Source organism: Apis florea, unplaced genomic scaffold (assembly GCF_048593485.1).
Source record: "Apis florea isolate Af1SG1 unplaced genomic scaffold, ASM4859348v1 contig_37_pilon, whole genome shotgun sequence".
In the NCBI taxonomy this organism is placed as follows: domain Eukaryota; kingdom Metazoa; phylum Arthropoda; class Insecta; order Hymenoptera; family Apidae; genus Apis; species Apis florea.
In genome coordinates, this window is record NW_028256861.1 from 1293636 (window position 1) to 1314869 (window position 21234).

Genomic DNA, 21234 nt, shown 5'->3' on the forward strand with positions numbered 1-21234 from the left:
AAAATTTATAAAAAAAATATATATATATCTAAAATATTTAAAGAATAAAATAGATTTTTACTTTAATTTCATATTTGTAATTGTATTCATAAAAATTTAAACTTGTATAAATATTCATAATTTAAAAATAAGTTCAATTTTTTTCTAAATATAAATAAAACATGTTGCATAAATTTCAAAATTAATAATATTTGTTTTTTTTTTCTAATTCTTTTTCCTTAGTACATTTTTTTGAATACATTGGAAGTCATTCAGAAAAAACAATTTGGTTAGCAAATCCAGATAGTTCGATCCAAACTATACCCGTGAGTGATACATTTGCTCTTCATGCCACACCTCGAAATGCATTTCGCATTCCGTACCGCGTCGCAATAGCGAACACGAACCACGCATTCCTCGAGGACCTGCACCGGCTTTCGCTGCAAGGTGAAACACTTCCGTCTGCTAGCGATGCTAACATTGACCTTCCTTTCGGGAACACATTACTTACCTCCAACAAATTTGGTCAATAATATGGAATTTCTAAAGAAAAATATATTGTTATTTTAAAAAATATATTGTTAATTCAGTCATAATTAACAGAATAATTATATAAATTACAATTGTTGAATTAATTATGATTTTTGGTTACAATGATTAAAATTATTTCTCTTCATCAATGATTATTGATTATTAATAGTCAATAGTCATGATTAATGGCATGATCTTATATTAATCATAATTAGTCATAATTATTTAATTATTAATCAAATTGTATCTCTTATCTAATTCTATTTTCTATCGATAAGATTTTAATTAATAGAAAATAATTATTGCAATTAATAAAATAAAAATAAATTAATAAAATTGTCTATTTTATTGTTACAATATTTTTTTTTATATTTTAACGCAAAAGATAGTATCAAAAATTTATAATAAAGACTTATCAATTCAATAATTATTATATATTATGTAGAAATATATGTATATTTTTGCAATTAAGTATTTTTTTTCAATTAATTCAATTAATTCAAGTTAACTCAAAGCAATAATTTTATCATTAAAATTGTTACAAGTAGATTTGTCTTTCTCTTGCTGCAAGATCATTGGTTATTTTTATTATCAAATAAGGAATTGAAGATGGAAAAATACATATTAACATTTAATGAGAAATATAGTCTTATTTGGACAAACCTTGCACGATCATAGGTCTCCAACCTTTTACTTGCCTTGTGCAGTGAGTCATTTTCTGCTTGCATTACTTTCCTTGTTTCAAACGATTAAAATTCTGGTGCAAAATTATACAAACTGAAGGTTCTCACTTATATATCGGAACAACGGTGATCTTGATTGTGAGCCTGCAATTGGATATTTATTCATGTATTTGATTTTACAGAGTGATCGAGAAATTTTTAATGATTGTTATTAATTGTTAAAGAAGAATTTTCATTAATTTTATTTAAGATGAAATTAAAAATCATCATTTCTTTCTGTATATTTTTATAAGTATCATTTTTATACGAAATATATTGATTAAGTTAGGTTAGGTTCAATTACATTTTATTTTATTTATATCGGTTGAATTAAATTAGGTTCTAATCCAATTAGGTGAATTTTAAATTTCTTTATTTAAATTAATGTATTTCTAAACTCAAAACAATTATGTTTCTATTTATCAAATACTATCAGAAAATACAAACAAATGTTTTGAAAAAAGTATTCATTCTTTTAATTTATTTAGGTTTCTTCATGAATAGACTTTTAATACGACTTTTAATCTTTAAATTTTTAATGTAATCTAATTTATATCATTTTTCACGTCATTATATTATTATTACTTATTATATTATTATTATCACGTCATTATATTATCATCATCATATTATCATATTATTATATCCATTATCATATTATCATTATATTATTCTTCTAGTTATAGAAAATTTGATATATTTTTTCTTCCATTCTCATACATACTTTATATATATCAAGATAATTCACAATTGTTTATAACTTTAAAAATACTAATTTCTCAATTGTTATATTAGAATTTTTTTCTTTATTTGTTACCTAATAAGAATGAAGGAGTGCAATATCATCTATCTTTTTATCAATTCTTTTTTTTTTCCATCATCCTGTATATAAGCGCGTGTAACTGTAGTGTCACACACGGAGAAAACGGTCAAGGCCATCGTATGTGTAGATGCTCCTCGGACAGAGTGCTAGAAAGCAGCAAAAGGAGTAGCAGTAGTGTGACCAGTATGTTTTCCAATCTCCTTAGCCAAAGTCGACCTTCCCGAATTGGCTTACGATTAATCAAAGAAACATTTCTGTTATAAAGTATTCATTCTCCATTGGGGGTGGTCTGAAAAAGTATGCGTTTATACTAGAACAATTGGATCATGTCCAATTACGGTAAATTCACACACTTCTTGGACAAATTCTAATTGCTTTTATATAATTATAATTGCTTTTATTCACGATTCTTTGTTTAATATTGAAAATCGCTTGTTATCATATATCATAACGAATAATCAATAAGTCGATCGCATTTTCTAATAGAATATTGTTTAAACTTAATAATGTAAATTTAAATTTATAAAATATTATCTTAATAACGATTTCTCCATAATTATTTTTCATAAACCATCTTAATTCTTTTGATATTTAAATAAGCATATTCTTATTTCTATATTTCATTTTAATAATTTTTTTATTTTTTTGATAAAATAAAAGAGAATTCCGGATTTTCATTTTTTGTACATTTTTATTATATATCGATTCACGTTTTTTTAATTTTAATACTTGATCAAAAATATAAAAAAATATAGCGATGATTTTAATCCTTATAACCTATAACAAACGATATAATTAAGAACATTATAAAAATTTCATATCTCATCGAAAATAATAAATTTCTGTGCATTTATATCTTGTCAACTTTTGTTTCATTTATTAAAAAAGTTTCATTAGAAAAGTTTCATTTATTATTGCTACCGTTGGATATTTTGCAAAGAAATTGCACAATCATATTTTATTAGGATCAAATGACCATCCAAGTTGAGAGATAAAGTTCATTCAGAAGAAGAATTATATTACCTGCAAACCAATTGTAAACGTAGGTAACTGAGGTGAAAAGAAATTTAATTTCTGAAAAAATTCCTGTACACTGAATTTCATTCTGTTTAACTTATTCTATTGGCTGAAGCTGATTACTATGAACGTTCGAAAATTTTACGACAATTTCTGTAATTTAGTTTTATTTGAAGTCATATTATGAGTAATATTCCAATAATATGGTATATTCTTGAATAATATATGATTCAAATGTGCTTTTTATCCTGGAAAAAATGATTATTAGAGAATAAAACAATTTTTCTTGATTTTTATTTTGAAAATATATGAATTTAAAAAAATTAATAAATAAATTAAATTTCTGTAGGCTGTAAAAAATAAGTAGAAAAATAATTAGTTTTATTACTTTTGTTTTATATATATATATATATATATTAGTATAAAGAAAAAAATTATAGAATGTCATTTTGACAAATATTTAAGAATTATAGAAATAATAATTTTATTTTCCTTTTTTTCGTAATTATAGGATTCTTTTCCCTAAGATCATAGAAAGTAGTTCGTCAACTTTTAAAGATTCTATAGGATCATAATATTGTTAATATTTACAAGTATGGTTAATTTAGATTATTTTTAACTAAATATTATATTTCATTCAATTTTTTACTCTTCATTTAGTTAACTACATTTAATATGATTCCTTAATTACTTTCTCTCTGTTTCGCATTCGGTTTTAAATATCATTGAAAATTTTTTCTCAATGTCAAGTATATAAAAATACAAAATTTAAAATCTAATAGATTTTAGGAAAAAAAGTTGAAAATTGGAACAATTCATCGTTCTATCAAGAATTCCGCGAGCAGTGATCGAGGACATAAATGCGACGATGCATAGCCCGAGTGCGAAGAATTGCAAACGTGGATTATAGAAATTCTTGCGAATCGCACACGAGAAAAAAAATTCTTAACGCGATATCATAATTGTAAAGAAGAAAAGTAAAAAACGAACGGCGGAAAAAGATAAAATTATGGAATCCATAATCCATAAATTATAAATACATCCATTACTAATCTTACCTTTTTGTATTAAATTTTGTATACATATAACTTTTGACCAATCATTTTCTATTTATTCTACAATTTATATTTAGATGAAATATAAAGAAATACTTACATTTATTAAAGATTACTGGGATACATTCATTCAGTATCATTAATCAATTGCAAACTTTTAATATCATGCGATATTCATTTCCACAACAGCAATTAGAGGTTAACTAAAATTGGTTATATTGAATTTACTTTCGTGAACATTTATTGTGTCACAACATTTGAAAATCGCTTTTCTAATTATAAATTTCAAAGTCGATTAATAAAATGAAATGAAAATATATAATTCTTACCAATAGCTTTTTTTTAAACGGAACAGAATGAAATGAAATGATAAGAACGAATAGAAGGAAAAGAGAATCAAAGAAAGAGAGGTCGGAAGAACGGGAAAATGAGTAGAGAGAGAAAGAGATCGCAAGGCGTCGGAGCGGCTGTCCTTGGATACTCGCGGATCGGTGGCCACCGGCAGTCAATGACCTAACAACGCTCTTGTATCCACGTCGCTTCGCTTGGTTCGTTCGATTCGTTCGGTTCGTTTCGCCTTGTCTCGGCTAAACTCGGTTGGCCCTGCGACGCATGCTCACCTTCGGCTGCCTTCGGTGACTCAAGTTTTCTACCGACTCTCGAAGGGCTCATTATTATTATTAATGACAATAATTATAATCATTTGCAATGATTTGAAACACTTTTAAATGTGACGTGTAAAAATTCAGATTATTTCGAATATAATTGGAAACATAGAATTTTTGAAAGTCATTATGAAATATTTTGTAAAATTAGTTTTTTCAAAAATTTTAGATTTCGAATTATATTCGAGGTAATTCGAATTTTCATAATCTTGGAAAGTTCAAATCATTTCGAATCCCTTACTCATTATTTGATTATCGATTTCACTTTTAAATATGTTTAATTGTTAATATTTTGGATAAATTTTCATTTTTTTGTAGTTAAAATTTTAAGCGAACTTTTATTCTTTTAATAACCTTTTATAGAAAGTTTTAACTTAAAAAAAATAATCTTTTACAACAGTTTTTGTCATTCATTCATTTCTCTCTATGTCATAAAAAATTTTTTATTTTTAATATAAAAGTTAATATTTAAAAATGTTAATTGAGTCTCAATTAGGATAGATAAATTAACTTTACCTACGTTAAAGCGACAAAAATAGTATAACAAAGATAGAGTTATCTAATTCTATCTCGTTCTTCTATATCAATTTTTGTGTTTGTCTTGTCTCTAGAAACAAATCAAAAAATGTCACATTAATACATTAACATTCTGTATGTATTATAAAATAAAAAAGATTAAAAATATTGAACAGAAATAAATATATATTTGGCTATAATTTAAATTTGAATATTGTTCGAGAATATAATTTGAGTTACAATGAAAGTTCAAATCTGTAAATTTTAAATACAATGTAGGCAATATAATATCTTTCAATTTGATCGCCATGGTGAAATTATGACTTTCTGAGCTATGTTATTTTTACTAAATTACGTGTTGCGACAAAGAGGTTATTATACATTTACTCATGAAAGGTATATGTACTTACATTGCTGAATAAAAATATTAACTCCAGTTTTTTTTTATAAATCTATAAAACAGAATCTTCTTTTCAATGTTTTGCAACATGACTTACATTGTTATATATATAAGAAAAAAGTTCTACTATACTTTACGAACGTAAAAATAGATATCGCCTTGTAAGGCGCATTTCTTTGATATACAATTTCATTCTTTAATATGAAATTATTTTGAAAAAAGCCTATCCCTATTATATATATATAAATATATATATACACACAAGTTGTTTTCCATCGAAGAACATGTTCGTATCAGCTAAACGAACTGCAAACTAACTATTTATCAGGTATTTCTATATGATTTTAAAATTTTTTCACTTTATCTTAGAAGGAAATATATATTATTTTGCATAAAATACGATTTATTAGATAACTATTATTAAATTAAACACTGTTAATAATATATAATGAATTATAAATTTTCGTTTATAGAAAATTTATAACCTAACCTAAAAATCTAGGCTTCAAAAAGCCTAAAAGCTCATACATATACAATAGAATATATCATAGAATAGCAATTCTAGCTTTTTCCCCATCTACATATAATCTTTTAATATATAATATATTTAATCTCTTATTATATAACGTATAATAATCTATGCATCATGTAATATACAGAATATACACATATCTTACTAAAAAATTCGAATATCTTTACCTTGAGTATCAAAAGTATTAACTCGAGAATTTCTGCGACTAATTCTGAATGGAGAATAAGAAATGTCAACAGAGGCATATTTCTAAGTGTGTACCTTGTAATTTGCAAAAGCAACATGTGCTTTTACATATGTATATATCATGAAGAATGGGCGAAACGTGAACGCGAATGCGTTTCCACAATACATTCGGGTCATGGGAAGAAGATCAATGCGGGGTTATGGGGATTTCGTGGCCGTCGTTCCTTCGTGTCTCACGCATTTCCGTTTTCGTTTTTTTCCTACCTGCCATGCTTTTTTGCCGTTCATTACGAAGCTTGCTCAAACCACATGGAATATCGTGACAAATGTCATTTTTTGACCCAGGAAATTCATTCAAAACTTAAGAAAATTGAACGGTACCTGTTTCAAGTAAACCCTTTAACTATGGAAATTCTATATATGTATAAGATAGTAAAGAAAAAGAATTGATAATTTTGAAGAAAGATAGTAATTTTGTATAATTAATATTAATATATTAATTATGACATATTGTAATATTAAAACAAATATAATATATATTTGATTAAAAATAATTTAATTAAAAAAAAAAAAGAAATTAAGAGATTTTCTTACAAGTTACAAATTAATCGTGAAATCGATCCGATTATTTTTCTCGTTTTGAATCAATATTAGATCTTTACAGTAAATCGATTCCATTTTTTAAAATCCTTTCCCCATATGCGTTGTTCTTTTGCGGAAAGGAAAATCTGGGTCATTGTAACAACATTGTTCACGTTGAAAATTGGCGGAAAGGGGTTTCGTTCGAGATATTTTCTAAAGCCGAGAAAAAGGATCGTGAATATTGAATGGGTTCGTTTTCTATGAGCCGTTCAACCGAGTTTTCAATAGCGGGGTATACGAGAACCATTAGATCGGTTTCGTGAGAAAGAAAAATCATTACTACAGGAAAACAGATCTTTTCATTTTTTGATCCTCGAATCTCACAAACGAAACATCAAAAGATATCTTTTTGATTTAATTTATTTATAATATAATTTAATTTATTTACAAGAAAAGTATATAACACCATTTAAAAAGTTTTAGAAGAAATTAACTTCCAAAATAAATAATTGCAAACGTTCCATGTTAAAATGATAAATTTTTCTTTTTTTCGAAAATCGATAATAAATAAATAATTGCATTTAAGCAAATTTTTTTGTTATTTGCAGTTGGATAGATCTTGTAATGGTAATAATTCATTATGCTGGAAAACTGAAATATAATCAAGATATGACACCCAGATTAAGATAGGGTTAACCAAGCTCACCAAGAAAATTTCTAACAATGAGTTAGTAAATAATTTACAACTATAAATCACTACAAGCAAATTGTCGGTCGAATACAAGTCAAACTTGAAAGACTTTACCTTAAGATCTTAAATCTTTTCTTAGTAAGTATTAGTCCTTAATCCTTAGTTCATCGATACGTCGTAGTATACCTATTTTATAAGGCAGATATCTATATAATTTTTGGAATACTGATGATATTACAATTAATAACTTTCTTCAGCTTTATATATTGTATTTATATATAAATATTTATTTAAGTAGTTCTTATATTTATAGTAATAATACATAAGATAAATATTTCATCTTTCCAATTTGAATTGAATGTAAAAATTTCTTGTTCATAATTTCATCTTTGTGAAAGAAAAATTTAATATATATTTTATTAGTTTTCTGTATAATATATCAATCTAAAATAAATTTAACCTTTAAGAGTGGAGAAGAGATTATGATGAAAAAAAAAAAATAGAAAATGAAATAAAAAAAAAATTAAAAAGCTTAAATTATTATAATATAATATAAAATGTTATTATAATATTATTATAATAAATATAAAATTGGATTTTTTGTTTAGAAAATATAGAAGAAGAAAAGATTCATACATCCCATATACCCATGCAACTAATTCACAATGTATAGATTAATTTGATCATGGTTACAACTCTTTCTACATGTTCATTTTTGAGAAAAATATTACAATATTGCATTGTGTGTTATCAATACAATTTCACTCAATATATTATTCATTTACATTTTTTTCATTAACATAATTCGATCTCAAAAAAGATTCATCTCTTCCTTTTAAATTACCTTAACCTAATTTCGCTTGATGTAATTTCATTTTATGAACAATTTTATTTTTCGTTAGAGAAGGTTTAAAGACAGGTTTTTCGACAAAATGACGCGGAGAATGCTTATCCTGCAGTCACGTCGAAAAGTTGCACGATAATTCAGTAAAATTACGTCACATGCCGGTATCTTCCAAGAATTTATAACGGAACTCAGTTTCGTCATTCAGGATTCAGTGGTCGCCAACGTATATACGTGTATGTCGTGTTTATTTTTAGAAACAGCTACAATCATCTCGAGTTTAAACATTGGCAAGGCACAGGTTCCTCTTCACGCTTCTCCGCTTGATCGAATAATTCCCTGTTTCGCGAAAAGAGTAGAGGCAATTAAACTTTCATGCGAGAAGCGTAAATTAAGTTGGCTCGTGAAACGACAGGATACGTAAGTGTTGGTACTTCTTTTTAGCGTTCGTAAAATCATTTTTGAAGAGATAATTGCCTACCAAAGTAAAAGAACGAATATTTTAAAAATTAACGAAAGATAATTGCGAATAAATATAAAAATGAGGAATTTATTATTAATAAAATATTGTAAAAGAAATGAGTCAAAGAAAATAAATTATTAATCTTTACATTAGATATCGTTTCATTCTAAAATGCATATAAAAAATATTATTAGATACATTTTTAAATACATTTCCATTCAGATGATCGGTCATTTGAATAGAACCAAATTTTAAATAATTGATAATATTCTTCTATAAAGTAGAATGAAATCAAAGATTCATTTATCTTACCAATTTCCAATTCCTTTTACTTTTTTTTTCAACCGTTCATGAAACATTTGTCGAATCTATATGCAAATTTCGTGGCGCCTATCCTAGTCGGATACGGGATCAATCGCGTTCACGGTTTCCACGGTTCAATCAGCATCAGGAAGTTTTCCCACAAGGTGTGCTCAGGTAGGATATGGAACAGAAATATCGAATATACGGTAAGGTGCTACTGAAGAACGCAGGATACACAAGAATAACTCGAACCACCTGTCCCTCTCTCCCACGCTTCTATAAAATCCTATGGACCCGATGGATGGATGGATGGATGCTCTCTAATATGAGATCTCGAGCAGAGCGAAAAGAGATCAGGCCTGCTACCCCACCTGCGCTTTTTCTTTTCCATTACTTTAGGACAAAGGACAGAGGAAGGAAGTCGCTTCTTCCTTGCCTCTTCCCCTCTTCGAATAGAATCGATTGAATTTCGATTGGAAAATTTTTTGTGAGAATTTTTCCTTGGTTTAAAAAAGAAACGTCTCTCTTCTTCTTTTCTAAAATTTAATTTCTGTCGATTATCTGATTTTTTTCAACTTAGTTTAATATATCAATAAAAATATATTATCATATCTTTCAATGTACATTTTTATATGAAGATTTTTCCATTAGGAATATTACAAATATTATTAATATTGCAAATATTCATTACAAATATTATAAAAAATTATTCAATTATTTTTAAACCGGTTTTATTTGCAAAATCGGTCATTTCATAGAATATTTTTCCATTGAATGTAAGATTATATTTTACAGAAGATTTTGTTTATTGGAACAATATGAAGATCTGCTATCATGATTTTTATATACAGAGAGAATAAAATATTAGATGACTACTGTGCAAGTTCGAATATTTGTTAAAAAGTAGAAGATCGAGGACAAAGAAAATGCGAAAAAAATATTAATTTTCTATAACACAATAGAAAATATATCAAAATGTTACAAAAATTTTATTATTTTATTAATATTTTTATTTCATTAGAGGAATGGAGGAGTACAAGATTTTTAATAATAGATAAATAGATAATAAATAGAAATAGATATTTCTATTTTTTTAAATAATATATTAGACTTTGCATATAAACTTTTTCTTGAAATGATAATTATGTAAAGAAAATATTTCAAATTGTACATTTTAATATACAATTCACACAAATATTTTAAAATGATTATTACATATAAAGTATAAAAATTATTTTCACATAATCTTTATAAATCCATCTACAATTAATATGATATAATATATTTTTTATTATATTAAACTATTATTAAAAGTTTATATTAAACTTTATATTAAACTATAATTTTTTTATATCTTTTTAATATTTTTATAATTTAGTATATTCGTTAAAATATATTTCACTATACTTAAATAAAATTAACATACCTGTATAAAATCCACAGGACCAATAATTGTAAACAATATCTTAAAGGATAATAAAGAGCAATAAATAATGAAACTAAATCTTTTCCCAACAATCATTCCAATTTCCACAGTCTTTTCAGGTATGCATACCTGTCCAGTTTCTTCACATCGGCACTTTTGCGGCCCCCTAATATACACCAGAACCATAAACGAGAATTTTTTGAAGAAGCCCCACACGATGGACCATGAAGAAAACTGAAACTGAAAAAAACGTGGTTTCTTCAATATTTTTAAGCCTTGCCTATTGTATGTAACGGAATCGGTGGTTTTTTTCGACATTTATTTTTTTCCACTACCGAAAAATTCTCGAATTGCCATACTCAAACCTTTTTTTTATGACGGTCGACATTTTCGACTAGTCGAACCTGGTCGAAAGAAAATTGTCATAATAGTAGGATTTTATTGCACGTACTGGACGTAAACTGAGTGAAAATGTATGGAATAATAGGCTTACGTTGAACATAACGTTCGTTTTACTCTTTTTCAATTTTTGTCAGATTTACGAAGAAAGATCTTTTATCTTTTCAGTTTCACGGAAAGGCGATGTTCGTTTTGTTTGATTTGTGTTTTTTTCAATTTTTTACTCGCATCTGCTTGCAAAATTGAGAAATTGGAAAATTCAATCTAACTTCTTAGCTTTGCTGTTATATTTCAATTTATTTGATTCAAAATAAATTAATAATATTTAAGTTAAAATTAAATATAATTTCTTGTATTTATTGTTGATCTTTATACATTCAAAAAATATATCAAAATATATATACAAAAATATCATCTATTTTTATCATTATTATTAGTTATAATTTATTATAAAAAATTTAACATTTTTAATGATTTAACGAAAAAATCCTGAACATTAAAATATTAAAAAAGGGGATAGAAAGTATCATTTAATGTTCTTGATAAGTACAAGTTTCATTACCTTGACATTTACTTAGCCTTGTTTTATCTTCTTTTATTGAATTTGTATACTGGTAAATATTTCATGATAACATATTATTAAGATAAGTATTAAATATTAATAATGGCATTATTAAGAGTTCTTGAAAATCAGATTTCCTGGATACGATAATGTAATGAATTACGTATACATTATCATAGTAATAATTAATAACCACCAATTGACCAATTTTGAAATGTTTTTGATTTATTTTACAATTATTGATATCTGTTCATCAATATGTGACGCTGAAAAATAAATTTTCATTAAATTTTTTTGAGAAATTAAAATGTTGCAATTCTTGAAAATTGAATATATATAAATAATTTTACATATTTCAAGAATTAAAAAAAAAACTTATAGAAAATTAATGTACAAAATAACATTTTTAATAAATTAATAAAAAATTATAATTGGTAAAAAATAAATAAAAAAAATAATTCAAACTTTTGTCTAAATATTATGAAGAAGAACATTAAATGATTGTTGAAAAAAAATGTATGATCGATAGAATTCCTGAAAAAAAGTATATTTATCAAATAAAAATTTATTTATTAAAAATATAATTATTTATTAATCTTTTGATGATAAAATTTTTTATAGATTATAGAAAATATTTTTTTTATATACTTAATTTAGATTTCTTGCAAAAAGTTCATTCTCCATAACGAGCTTTAATCTATAGCATAGAAAGAGTTAAATTTTTTTTAGGGAATCAGCAAGAATTTATAAAAAAAGAAGTAAGTTTCCACTTATAACATACTTAACTTTTGGTTTTCTTAATATAAAAAATTTAACCTTCGTAACATGCTTTAATCTGGGGAAAGGGTTAAATTTTTTTTCAAGAAACCATCAGATATTTATAAAAAAGAAATGACTTCGCTTATGACACGTTTAATTTTTGGTTTCTTTAATGCAAAAAGCATAAGCTTTAATTTAAATGATGAGAAAAAGATTTGGAAAAAATTTCGGTAATGGTTAAGAATATTTACTAACAGATGGGAAAAAATCGTAGAAAAAGTTGACTCCGTCTATAACTAAAAGGATTAACCTAGGCCGGCAATTCATACAGAATGGTTTACAACCATCCGTGTTTGAAGGGTTAAGTTTTAGAAACGATGGATTATCCTTTCAAATCTTTTCAAACCCTTTTTTTCCCCCTTTTTTTTTTGTCCAGGATTAATAAAAGATTTTTTTAAAAATTGATAATTTTTGACAATCGTGCGAACAACTTTTTCAAAAGATTTTTTATGTTTGCAACTATTAAATACATAACATTTTTATTTTAATCTTTTTAAATTAATAATTAATTTCCTAATGGATATTTGAATTTGAAATTTTCTAGATCTTGAATGAATTTGCAAAAATCCATTAACAGATTGTTTTGAATATCCATAAAGAGTGCATTGATCATTACATTCATCATGTCTATTATTTGCATTTTTTGCTTATATTTTTAATATGAATTAAGAGTTTTCCGTTTTTTTTAAAGTATTTTATGTTTTACCGCTTGTTAATATTTTAAAGCTTGTATTTTCAATGCAACATTGACGGAGAGCATAGCGGTTTTAAATTGTCCTGGCTATTAACGGAATTTCTTCGCAATTGTAGGTACTATCGGTACTTAAGAAGCTTATAATTGGGTTTTCATAATAAAATATGATCAATGCAATTCAACGTCTAATACAAAAAAAGTCATTGATGGCATATTATCCTCAGTATATTAACTAATAATTATAATTTCAACGAAGACATTGAATCAATAAAAGATATTGGTAATATTTTTGTTTTTTGTCAAAAATTATTAATTAATATATTTATAAATATATATTATTTTTTAATATATTTATTATTTCTATCGTTTAAAAATTAAATATCACATCAAGGAAGATAATAAATAGCTATATAAATATCGTATCTATAGAATATTATTTCCAAATCTTTTTGATTTAGCAAGAAAAAAATAATTTCTATATTTAGTAAAATTTTAATACAATTTTTGCAATATAATTGTATCGTCACATGTTACATGTTATAGAGAATTATGTATTCTAAAATATGCTATAGAATAGCAATTTAAAAAAATAGATTTGAAAAAGAGGTTATGAAGAGCACTGTCGTACTAGATGGTACAAAATGTGTATATCCTTGATAGTTACCACTCGTTGATCGTTCTATAGACCGGTTCACTGACATTGTACCGTCAAGGAGTCCAGCATTGTCAAGGTCCGCCGATTCTTCTCAATGGCGTCAATCTATCATGCAATTACAATCGACACGGTTTACCGCGAAGGACACTTCTATTGTTTCTGTGCTTTTACAGTTTCTACATTATTTCCACAATTTTTCCTGCAGAAATATATAAATTAAAACAAAAACAAAAGATTAAAACTGAACAATTATTTAAAATGAAATGAAATCAGCATGAAAAGTACTTAGCCATTTTCAAATGTAAAAAATATTCTTCTGTAAAATTAATTTTTGAAATACTGAAATTTAAATTTTTTATTTTATTTTATTTCAAATCAAATCCAAACTTTTTTATCCAAAACTATTTTTGCATAAAAAGAAACATTATTTATTGAAAATAAAATTATACTAATTAAATTAATTTTTATATAAATTATTATATAAAATTGATGAAAATATTTCTTAAAGATTTGCATTATTTAATAAATTCAAATAGATATTACTATTTCATTATTATTATTGTTAGAAGTTAATTTTCTTATTTCAAAAAAGAAGTGAATATTAAAAAAGAATTTTATTTTTACATCTGTGAAAAAATTTGGATTTTAAGATTATATCACTTAAAGTTTTTTTCTACTTATATATTCTGATTTATATATAATAAATTAAAATATTTTTATACAATTTTGTTAAGTTAATAAAAGCTGCTAGATTTATTCGACTTATAAATAAAAGAACAGTAACTCTTGTTTTATAGCGTAAGAAGGAGTGTTTTGAAAGGAGTTGATCGAGCATCTGCATCGAACATATGTTACTGTCGTGTTTCCTGAACCTTCGAAGAATCGATTTATAACCCGGAAATCAAAGCTTACCAAGATTTTTTTTCTTCGTTCGGATTTATCTAGCATGCAGACTCATCTTGGTGGAATCTTTTTTTTAGCGATTGCCTTGATTAATTTCCCACTTAATTATCCTTCTCCAAAATGAAATGGTCGAATAAATTCTTGAAAATCGACCCTAAGTTTTTTACCCTCATCTTCCATATGGTGCAACCCTTTTCAAATTGAAAAGGCTACCGTGAACATTTTTAAAACAAAAATTTTCAAAAAATCATTTATACTTAAAATTTTCTTAAATAGTTAAAAAATAATATTTTGTTTAAAATATATAAAATCATTTAATCAATTATATTTTAAAAATATCTTATAATATAATTATTTATAATATATATAAAATAAATTCTAATTTAGACGATAGTTCATAAAGTATATATAAGTTGAATTAAAACAAGGCTTCATATCATAAATTTGTCATAACGCCGTTAACTATTATCCAGAGATGTGATACGGTGTAATAATTCATAATTTTATATCCGTATCAAATTAGAGAATACTTTCCACAAAAAAAGATCTAAATTCCTAATAGAAATAAGCGAGCAACGGTACAATGCAACATTATCCAACCAAATAGCAAATTAGTTTCATTTAATAACGTGTTATTCAAATCATCATAACCTAAATCATTTTCTATATTGTAAAATTTATGATAATTTTATAAAAATATCAAAATAATCATATCAGTATAATTTTTTTATTTTACAAAATATAAAAAGAATCTTTATCAGGAATAATTATGAAACCAAGTTCTCATAAATCTATAATGACGAGAAAGAAATATCGAAAAGCGAGAGAACAGAAAAAGAAACTCTTTTTGAAACATAAATACGAATGATATGAAATAAAATTATGAATATTTTGCATCACTGAATAATACTTTATAATAACATTATATGACATAATGATACGTAATAAGCATAGACCAACCTTTATAATAGTATAATAGTAACTTTTATAGGTAGTAAAAGTCACAGTTTAAAGAGAGGTTAGGGGAAATCGTTCGCTCAAACTTTCTTTGATAAATCTTTTCAATATATATTCGATCGATGACAATAGCGAGCTTTAAATCGTCCCACACGTAACATACTGTACAATCAGTACCGCAAGTTCCAGAGACACGACTTACTTGGTTCACTTTTGCTGGTTAACGGTAAGTCCGTCAAGAGTCAGTGAGTCAACGAGTCAACGGGGGCGCACACTGATCCCCACGCACTCGCTCGATTGCTCGAGAATCGATCTTCCTACATGCATGCGTGTTATTTGTATGCATCCTTTCTTCCTCTTTCTTTATCATGGTCATTGATCTTTCTTTTTGTTTCGACTTTTAAACATCGACTATTATTTTTTCTTTGTTCATCTTCTTTATTCTTATTTATTTTTTTATTGAATGATATAATTCTTGCATGTCCATTTTTATTTTTTAAAATTTTCCTTTATTTTTAAAGTTTTTATCTCTGAAATAAAATAATGTTTAATATTATTTACAAAAATTTTATTCTATTTTATAAATATATAATAAAACATAATTTATTTATTTATTTATATTTATAAGATATTTAGTAGACAATAGATATTTAATATAAATATTATTTATACATATATGTATAAATATATATTTTACATTTTATAAATATATTATAAAATATATGATTCAGTTTATGTATATATATATATATTTTGTTATTTAATACTAGATTTTTAATTTTTTTCATCTTGTCATTTTTTTTCTTGATATGCACACTTTTATTCAAAATACACGTTTTCGAGGTTAACAACTCGTATATAAATCATCTTTGATTTTCATTATTTTTGCATTACAATGAAGGATGAGTTCTTTTCTGTTTATCGTAAAGGATCGTAAAGAGTAGAACGAAATAACTTTTTTGTTTTTCTTATGTATTCCGTTACTACTATACTTGCCGTGTATTTGTTCACATGAAAGAGGATTTTTATGAGCTCGGTGGATTCTCATTCGAAGTGAAGCTAATTAAAGTGCAAGCAAGGATGGAGATAATGACAGGAAAGATGAAAAGAAGAGCAAGCAACACGACTATAGCAAGAACTCACTGAGACCGAGATAACTGTATTTCTACCTCCATTATGTTTTGTCCTTTCTCCTTTACTCTACATGTCCTTTCGTATATAATTTCTTCTTATCTCATATCTTTTACATTCAGAAAAACCATTTTTAATATGCAATATCTTCATGCTTCTTTGATATTTATTATTTATTTACCTTAATAAAATAAAATTTTTTAAATAAATTTGAATATTGAATAATTAAAAATGAATGAAATATGATAGAATGAAAAGTTATTTAATTATTGTTTTTTTTTCCTATTATCTTTCTTGTTATTTTAAAATATACAATATTTTCAAACTTTTTTCTATTTTGTTTTCTATTTTTAATGATAAAATAAAATTTTTAAAAAAAGATCTAAAATATTTTCAAAATTACGTTTTTTTTATTTCATTTTGTATTTTCTTTCATTTTTTATAAATAAGATGAACACTTTTCAATTTCTTGAATCAAGAATTAACATTTAAAATTAAGTGCAAAACGATCGATGAATAATCGATATAAATCAATTTCACTTCGATTATATAATCACAAAAAAGTTATTTACAATAATCGAAATAATTTCTCTCTTTTCATATAATAATAACAATTGAATTCGAGAAATTAATAAATTAAGGAATATTATATTTGAATTTGAAAATTACGAAATTTTAAAATATAGAAATAAAAATTCTTAATCAAATTTGAGAGATCAGTCAGGAATCACTTTCTTTTTAATAAGACGAAAGATACAAATATATAAATTGTTTCTTTGTATGTGAGATGAAAAATGTCAACTGATTGTTGATTTTTATCTTTATAATTTCAAAGTACAATTCACTATAAAGAAATCTTTTATGTGAAATTAAATTGTAAATTAATGCTGACATTTAAAAAATATTGATCCTGATATATCAAGAAATTAATTCCTTAAGAAAAAAAAAAAAAAAAAGAAAGAAAAAGAAAAATACGACATAAATTTATATAAATTTTTTAATTACATGTATAAGAAACTTGATATTCTCTTCGTAAAAATAGACAAAATTACAGTACAAGAAAGATTTCTAACAAATTCCAATTGTTCTCAAAGCAGTAGAACATGCGTAATGCGATGTATTATCAAAGATACGAAAAATGGCATGAATAAATAATACACGAATTGTTGATTGTAGTATAATGAAACCGTCTAGCTGATGTGAAATTAATGAATGACGTAAATATGATACGGCTCAGATGAGAGAGCGTTTCTGGCGTTTTCCATTTCACCGGTGTGCTTACAGAATTTTTCCTTCGGTTGTTCACTTTTCACCTCGGTCAACGAATGCATATGCCCCGCATTGATGCGATTGCGTCGGCTATCGGCATATACGACTTGCGTATGAGTGGTACTTACTTTCGATACTGTGTGCTGATTTTGTATTGATTTATACATCACAAATAATGTGATATAATAGAGTAGATAAAATAAATTAATTTGTTTTAAAAGTTTACTTTTCGTCTATTATAACGTTTGTTGATAGATGTATGCGTATATAACCATATTATAGCACAGTATTATCAAATATAATGATTAAATTTACTTTATAAAATGGAATTTTAATAGGGAACAAAAAAGCATAAAAATATATAGATATATTATAAATTTGAATAAAAGCTGTTAAAAAATATAATTCTATCATTTAACAAATTTATCTAAATATTTATCTAAGTTTTATTTTATCTTAATTATTTTATTTCTTTCAAAACTAAAAAAATTAATCAAAGGATAGAAGATAAAAAGATTTTAAAAGATATAAAAAAATTAATTTATTTGAAATTATTTGATAATAAAGAGAATAGAACATGCCAATATAGTTGTTAATAAAAATGCCATATATTGATTTAATGATTAAAAAATTTAATGATTTGTTAAAATTTCATGAATTTAAAAACACTTTTCATATTATATATATTTTGCCTAATTATAATTTTTTCTTAATATAAAGTAAGGAAATAGATATATGGAATTTACATGGATAAAAAATATTTTACATTTTTCATAATATAATTAAATCACATTTATATTTGAAAAAAATATTTACAATTATTAAATACACAGGAATTCATAGCTAATTCATATCATATGTTGAAATATTATTAAAAATAGAATGAAATTGAATCTTGAATGAATCTTAAATTTATCATATAAAAGTTAAAAATCGATTTGAATCTAATACGAGTTCAAGATTAAAAGTAGAATTGTCTTTAAAAAGAAAATCTTCAAACAATAATATATTTATATCAATATACTTAACCTTTTCGTTAAGTCAATCAAATCTTAATTAAAATTCTTAATCAAAAATCTTATTTAAAATTCTCAAATCCTGGCTAACAAATCACATAATCGGTTCATTAAAATCCCATCAAACTTGAACGACCCAATTTCCGGATACTAACCCTTCTCCTTCTCGGTCGATGACGCAACCTGCTGTCCCAGGTTTCCTTGTCCCTGACGCAGGCCACTCAGTGGGGGCCTCGTAGGAAAAGCACAAAGCACAACCGATTAAAATGCTGTTCACGTTGTACAACTTATACTATACATTATATATGCTCATTTATACAGATGTGTATATATATATATATATATATATACCTATACGTACCTATTCGCATAGTAATAATTCGATGACAGGTTCGATGGCTTAGTCGTGGTCGCTTACATAGCACATGTATTCCACAGTTCGTTTGCGCATCTGGCCTGCGCACCTACACGCGCATCTGGCCTGCGCACCTACACGCGCAACACTAAACACAGACGTAGACAGGTAAAGAAACGCGTGTTCACTGGACTACACGAGTTGTGCGCGAGGCTGAGAGTGGGTTCATCGGACGCCAGCGGCCGCGGATTTACCGTTACGTCTTCTTGGCGAAACCCAGAGTCCGCACACAGCTAGCCAGGCTGCTTCTTTCTTCTTTCTTTTGCCACGTTCTTCGGTATTCTTCCTTCTAGTTGGGCTCCTTATGTTCCTTAGAATTCCAGCAGCCATCGGTCATCAATTCTTTCAGAGAAACCGGAAATATGAATGATTGTTCCTTATTAAACGATCTGGATAAAAAATTGCAATGATTTTTTTTCTGGGTCAAGGAATTAATAGCTTTAATTTATATTTAGTGATAAAGTTTTAAAATTGTCTCGTATTTGAAATTTAATTAGAAATGAATTGAATTGAATTGAATAGGAATGATAACTTTTACAATACTATTATATAGAATAATACATAATTTATGATGCCAATACATATCTACATATAATTTTAAAAATTTAGTTTACATTCGAAAATATAAAAGATAGAATTATTTATAAATATAATTAACAAAAAATGAGATGACAGTCATGATATAGATAGATGTACTTATTTAATATAAACTTAAATTAATAAATCAATCAATATTTTTGTATACTAACTTTTTAATTATTTGTTTTGACACAAAAATCAATCTTCAATATCTCATTTGATTTCACATTAACATCTTGTTGATTGTTATTGTTGAATATCTATAGAATAAAATGATTGAATGATTTTTTAGATTCCTATTAGAAATCTTATTAATATAGCATATTTATAAAAAACTGTATGCAACATATATTATACGGTTATGGTTTTAAATGATCTAATCTTCTCTACAATCAATGTCAAAAAGCTAAAACGAAAACTATTATATACTATACTATACTATATTATTATACAGATAATTGTACTATATAAATACAAAAATAATATTTTATTCATATTTTTACTTCTAATTTTATTTAAGATTTTCTAATATTTATTCTAATATTGTGTTATTGTTTATTATATACAATATGATTTTAAAATTAAAATTAAAATCACATTGTCTATTTTTTTCTAAACATCTATAATTAATTTCAAGAAAAAGTCAAAAATTTAAATATTGAAGAATTAATATATATCAAGATTTTCTCGCCACTTTTTACTTCTGTAATTATTTCTTCCTTGCTTTTTTCTTTCTCTTTTTCTCCATTTATAAAATGTGCGCTCTGATTGTACTATTGTATTGAGTACTACTAGAACAAAATGAAATGAATCAAAAGATGACATCAAAGAAAGTCCCAAGTTTTGTAGGATTCGGAGGTCGTTGTCCCTTCTGTTCAAGGTTTTCTGAGTCACGTGTAAGATTCCGGCCACGCTTCGACCAATCTGACCCGAAATATGGCTTCAGTGAATTAATCCGCAACATTCTCCTATCACAGTGTTTCTCATGTTTTTTCGAATGGTGACCTCCTTTTATAATAATCAAATCTGTAATATATTTTTTTACAAATATAATGTTTATATAAAATATAATAGAATTGTAAAATTATAATTAAAATAAA

At 25.4% G+C, this 21234-nt stretch overlaps 1 protein-coding gene and 2 long non-coding RNA genes across 5 annotated transcripts; 1 reads left to right on the top strand and 2 right to left on the bottom strand.

The window, feature by feature from the left end:
• Positions 1-169: 169 nt before the first annotated feature.
• On the bottom strand, positions 170-4673 carry LOC147656249 (uncharacterized). Its single transcript, XR_015294716.1, has 6 exons — positions 4457-4673; positions 4228-4330; positions 3079-3320; positions 2050-2344; positions 1174-1337; positions 170-522 (listed from the first exon to the last, which is right to left on the bottom strand). It is a non-coding gene; the product is annotated as an uncharacterized LOC147656249 (long non-coding RNA).
• Positions 4674-5377: 704 nt separating this feature from the next.
• On the top strand, positions 5378-8311 carry LOC147656250 (uncharacterized). Its single transcript, XR_015294717.1, has 3 exons — positions 5378-5679; positions 5772-6036; positions 7617-8311. It is a non-coding gene; the product is annotated as an uncharacterized LOC147656250 (long non-coding RNA).
• LOC116415643 (uncharacterized) lies at positions 8225-19623 on the bottom strand. Of its 3 annotated transcripts, XM_086916023.1 has the most exons (10): positions 19502-19623; positions 19296-19372; positions 15728-16254; positions 14777-14976; positions 13874-14063; positions 11697-11962; positions 10865-10975; positions 10736-10774; positions 9319-9845; positions 8225-9020 (listed from the first exon to the last, which is right to left on the bottom strand). In XM_086916023.1, exons 6-9 carry the CDS (start codon positions 11702-11704, stop codon positions 9596-9598), a joined length of 408 nt encoding a protein of 135 aa, XP_086772149.1. In that variant the 5' UTR covers positions 11705-11962; positions 13874-14063; positions 14777-14976; positions 15728-16254; positions 19296-19372; positions 19502-19623; the 3' UTR covers positions 8225-9020; positions 9319-9595. The 3 variants fall into 3 exon arrangements, with proteins under 3 accessions (XP_086772149.1, XP_086772148.1, XP_086772147.1); XM_086916022.1 differs by lacking the exons at positions 19296-19372; positions 19502-19623 and having other exon boundaries at positions 9319-9478; positions 9565-9845; positions 14777-14958; positions 15728-16068; XM_086916021.1 differs by lacking the exons at positions 19296-19372; positions 19502-19623 and having other exon boundaries at positions 14777-14958; positions 15728-16068.
• Between the last annotated feature and the right edge of the window lie 1611 nt (positions 19624-21234).

Coding starts and splice junctions, on each gene's coding strand:
- LOC116415643 (XM_086916023.1), bottom strand. Junction 10,775..10,864: donor GATGTGAAGAAACTGGACAG/GTATGCATACCT, acceptor TTATCCTTTAAG/ATATTGTTTACAATTATTGG. Junction 9,846..10,735: donor GTCCTGTGGATTTTATACAG/GTATGTTAATTT, acceptor ATTAAATTTTAG/AAAAGAAGAAGAGAGACGTT.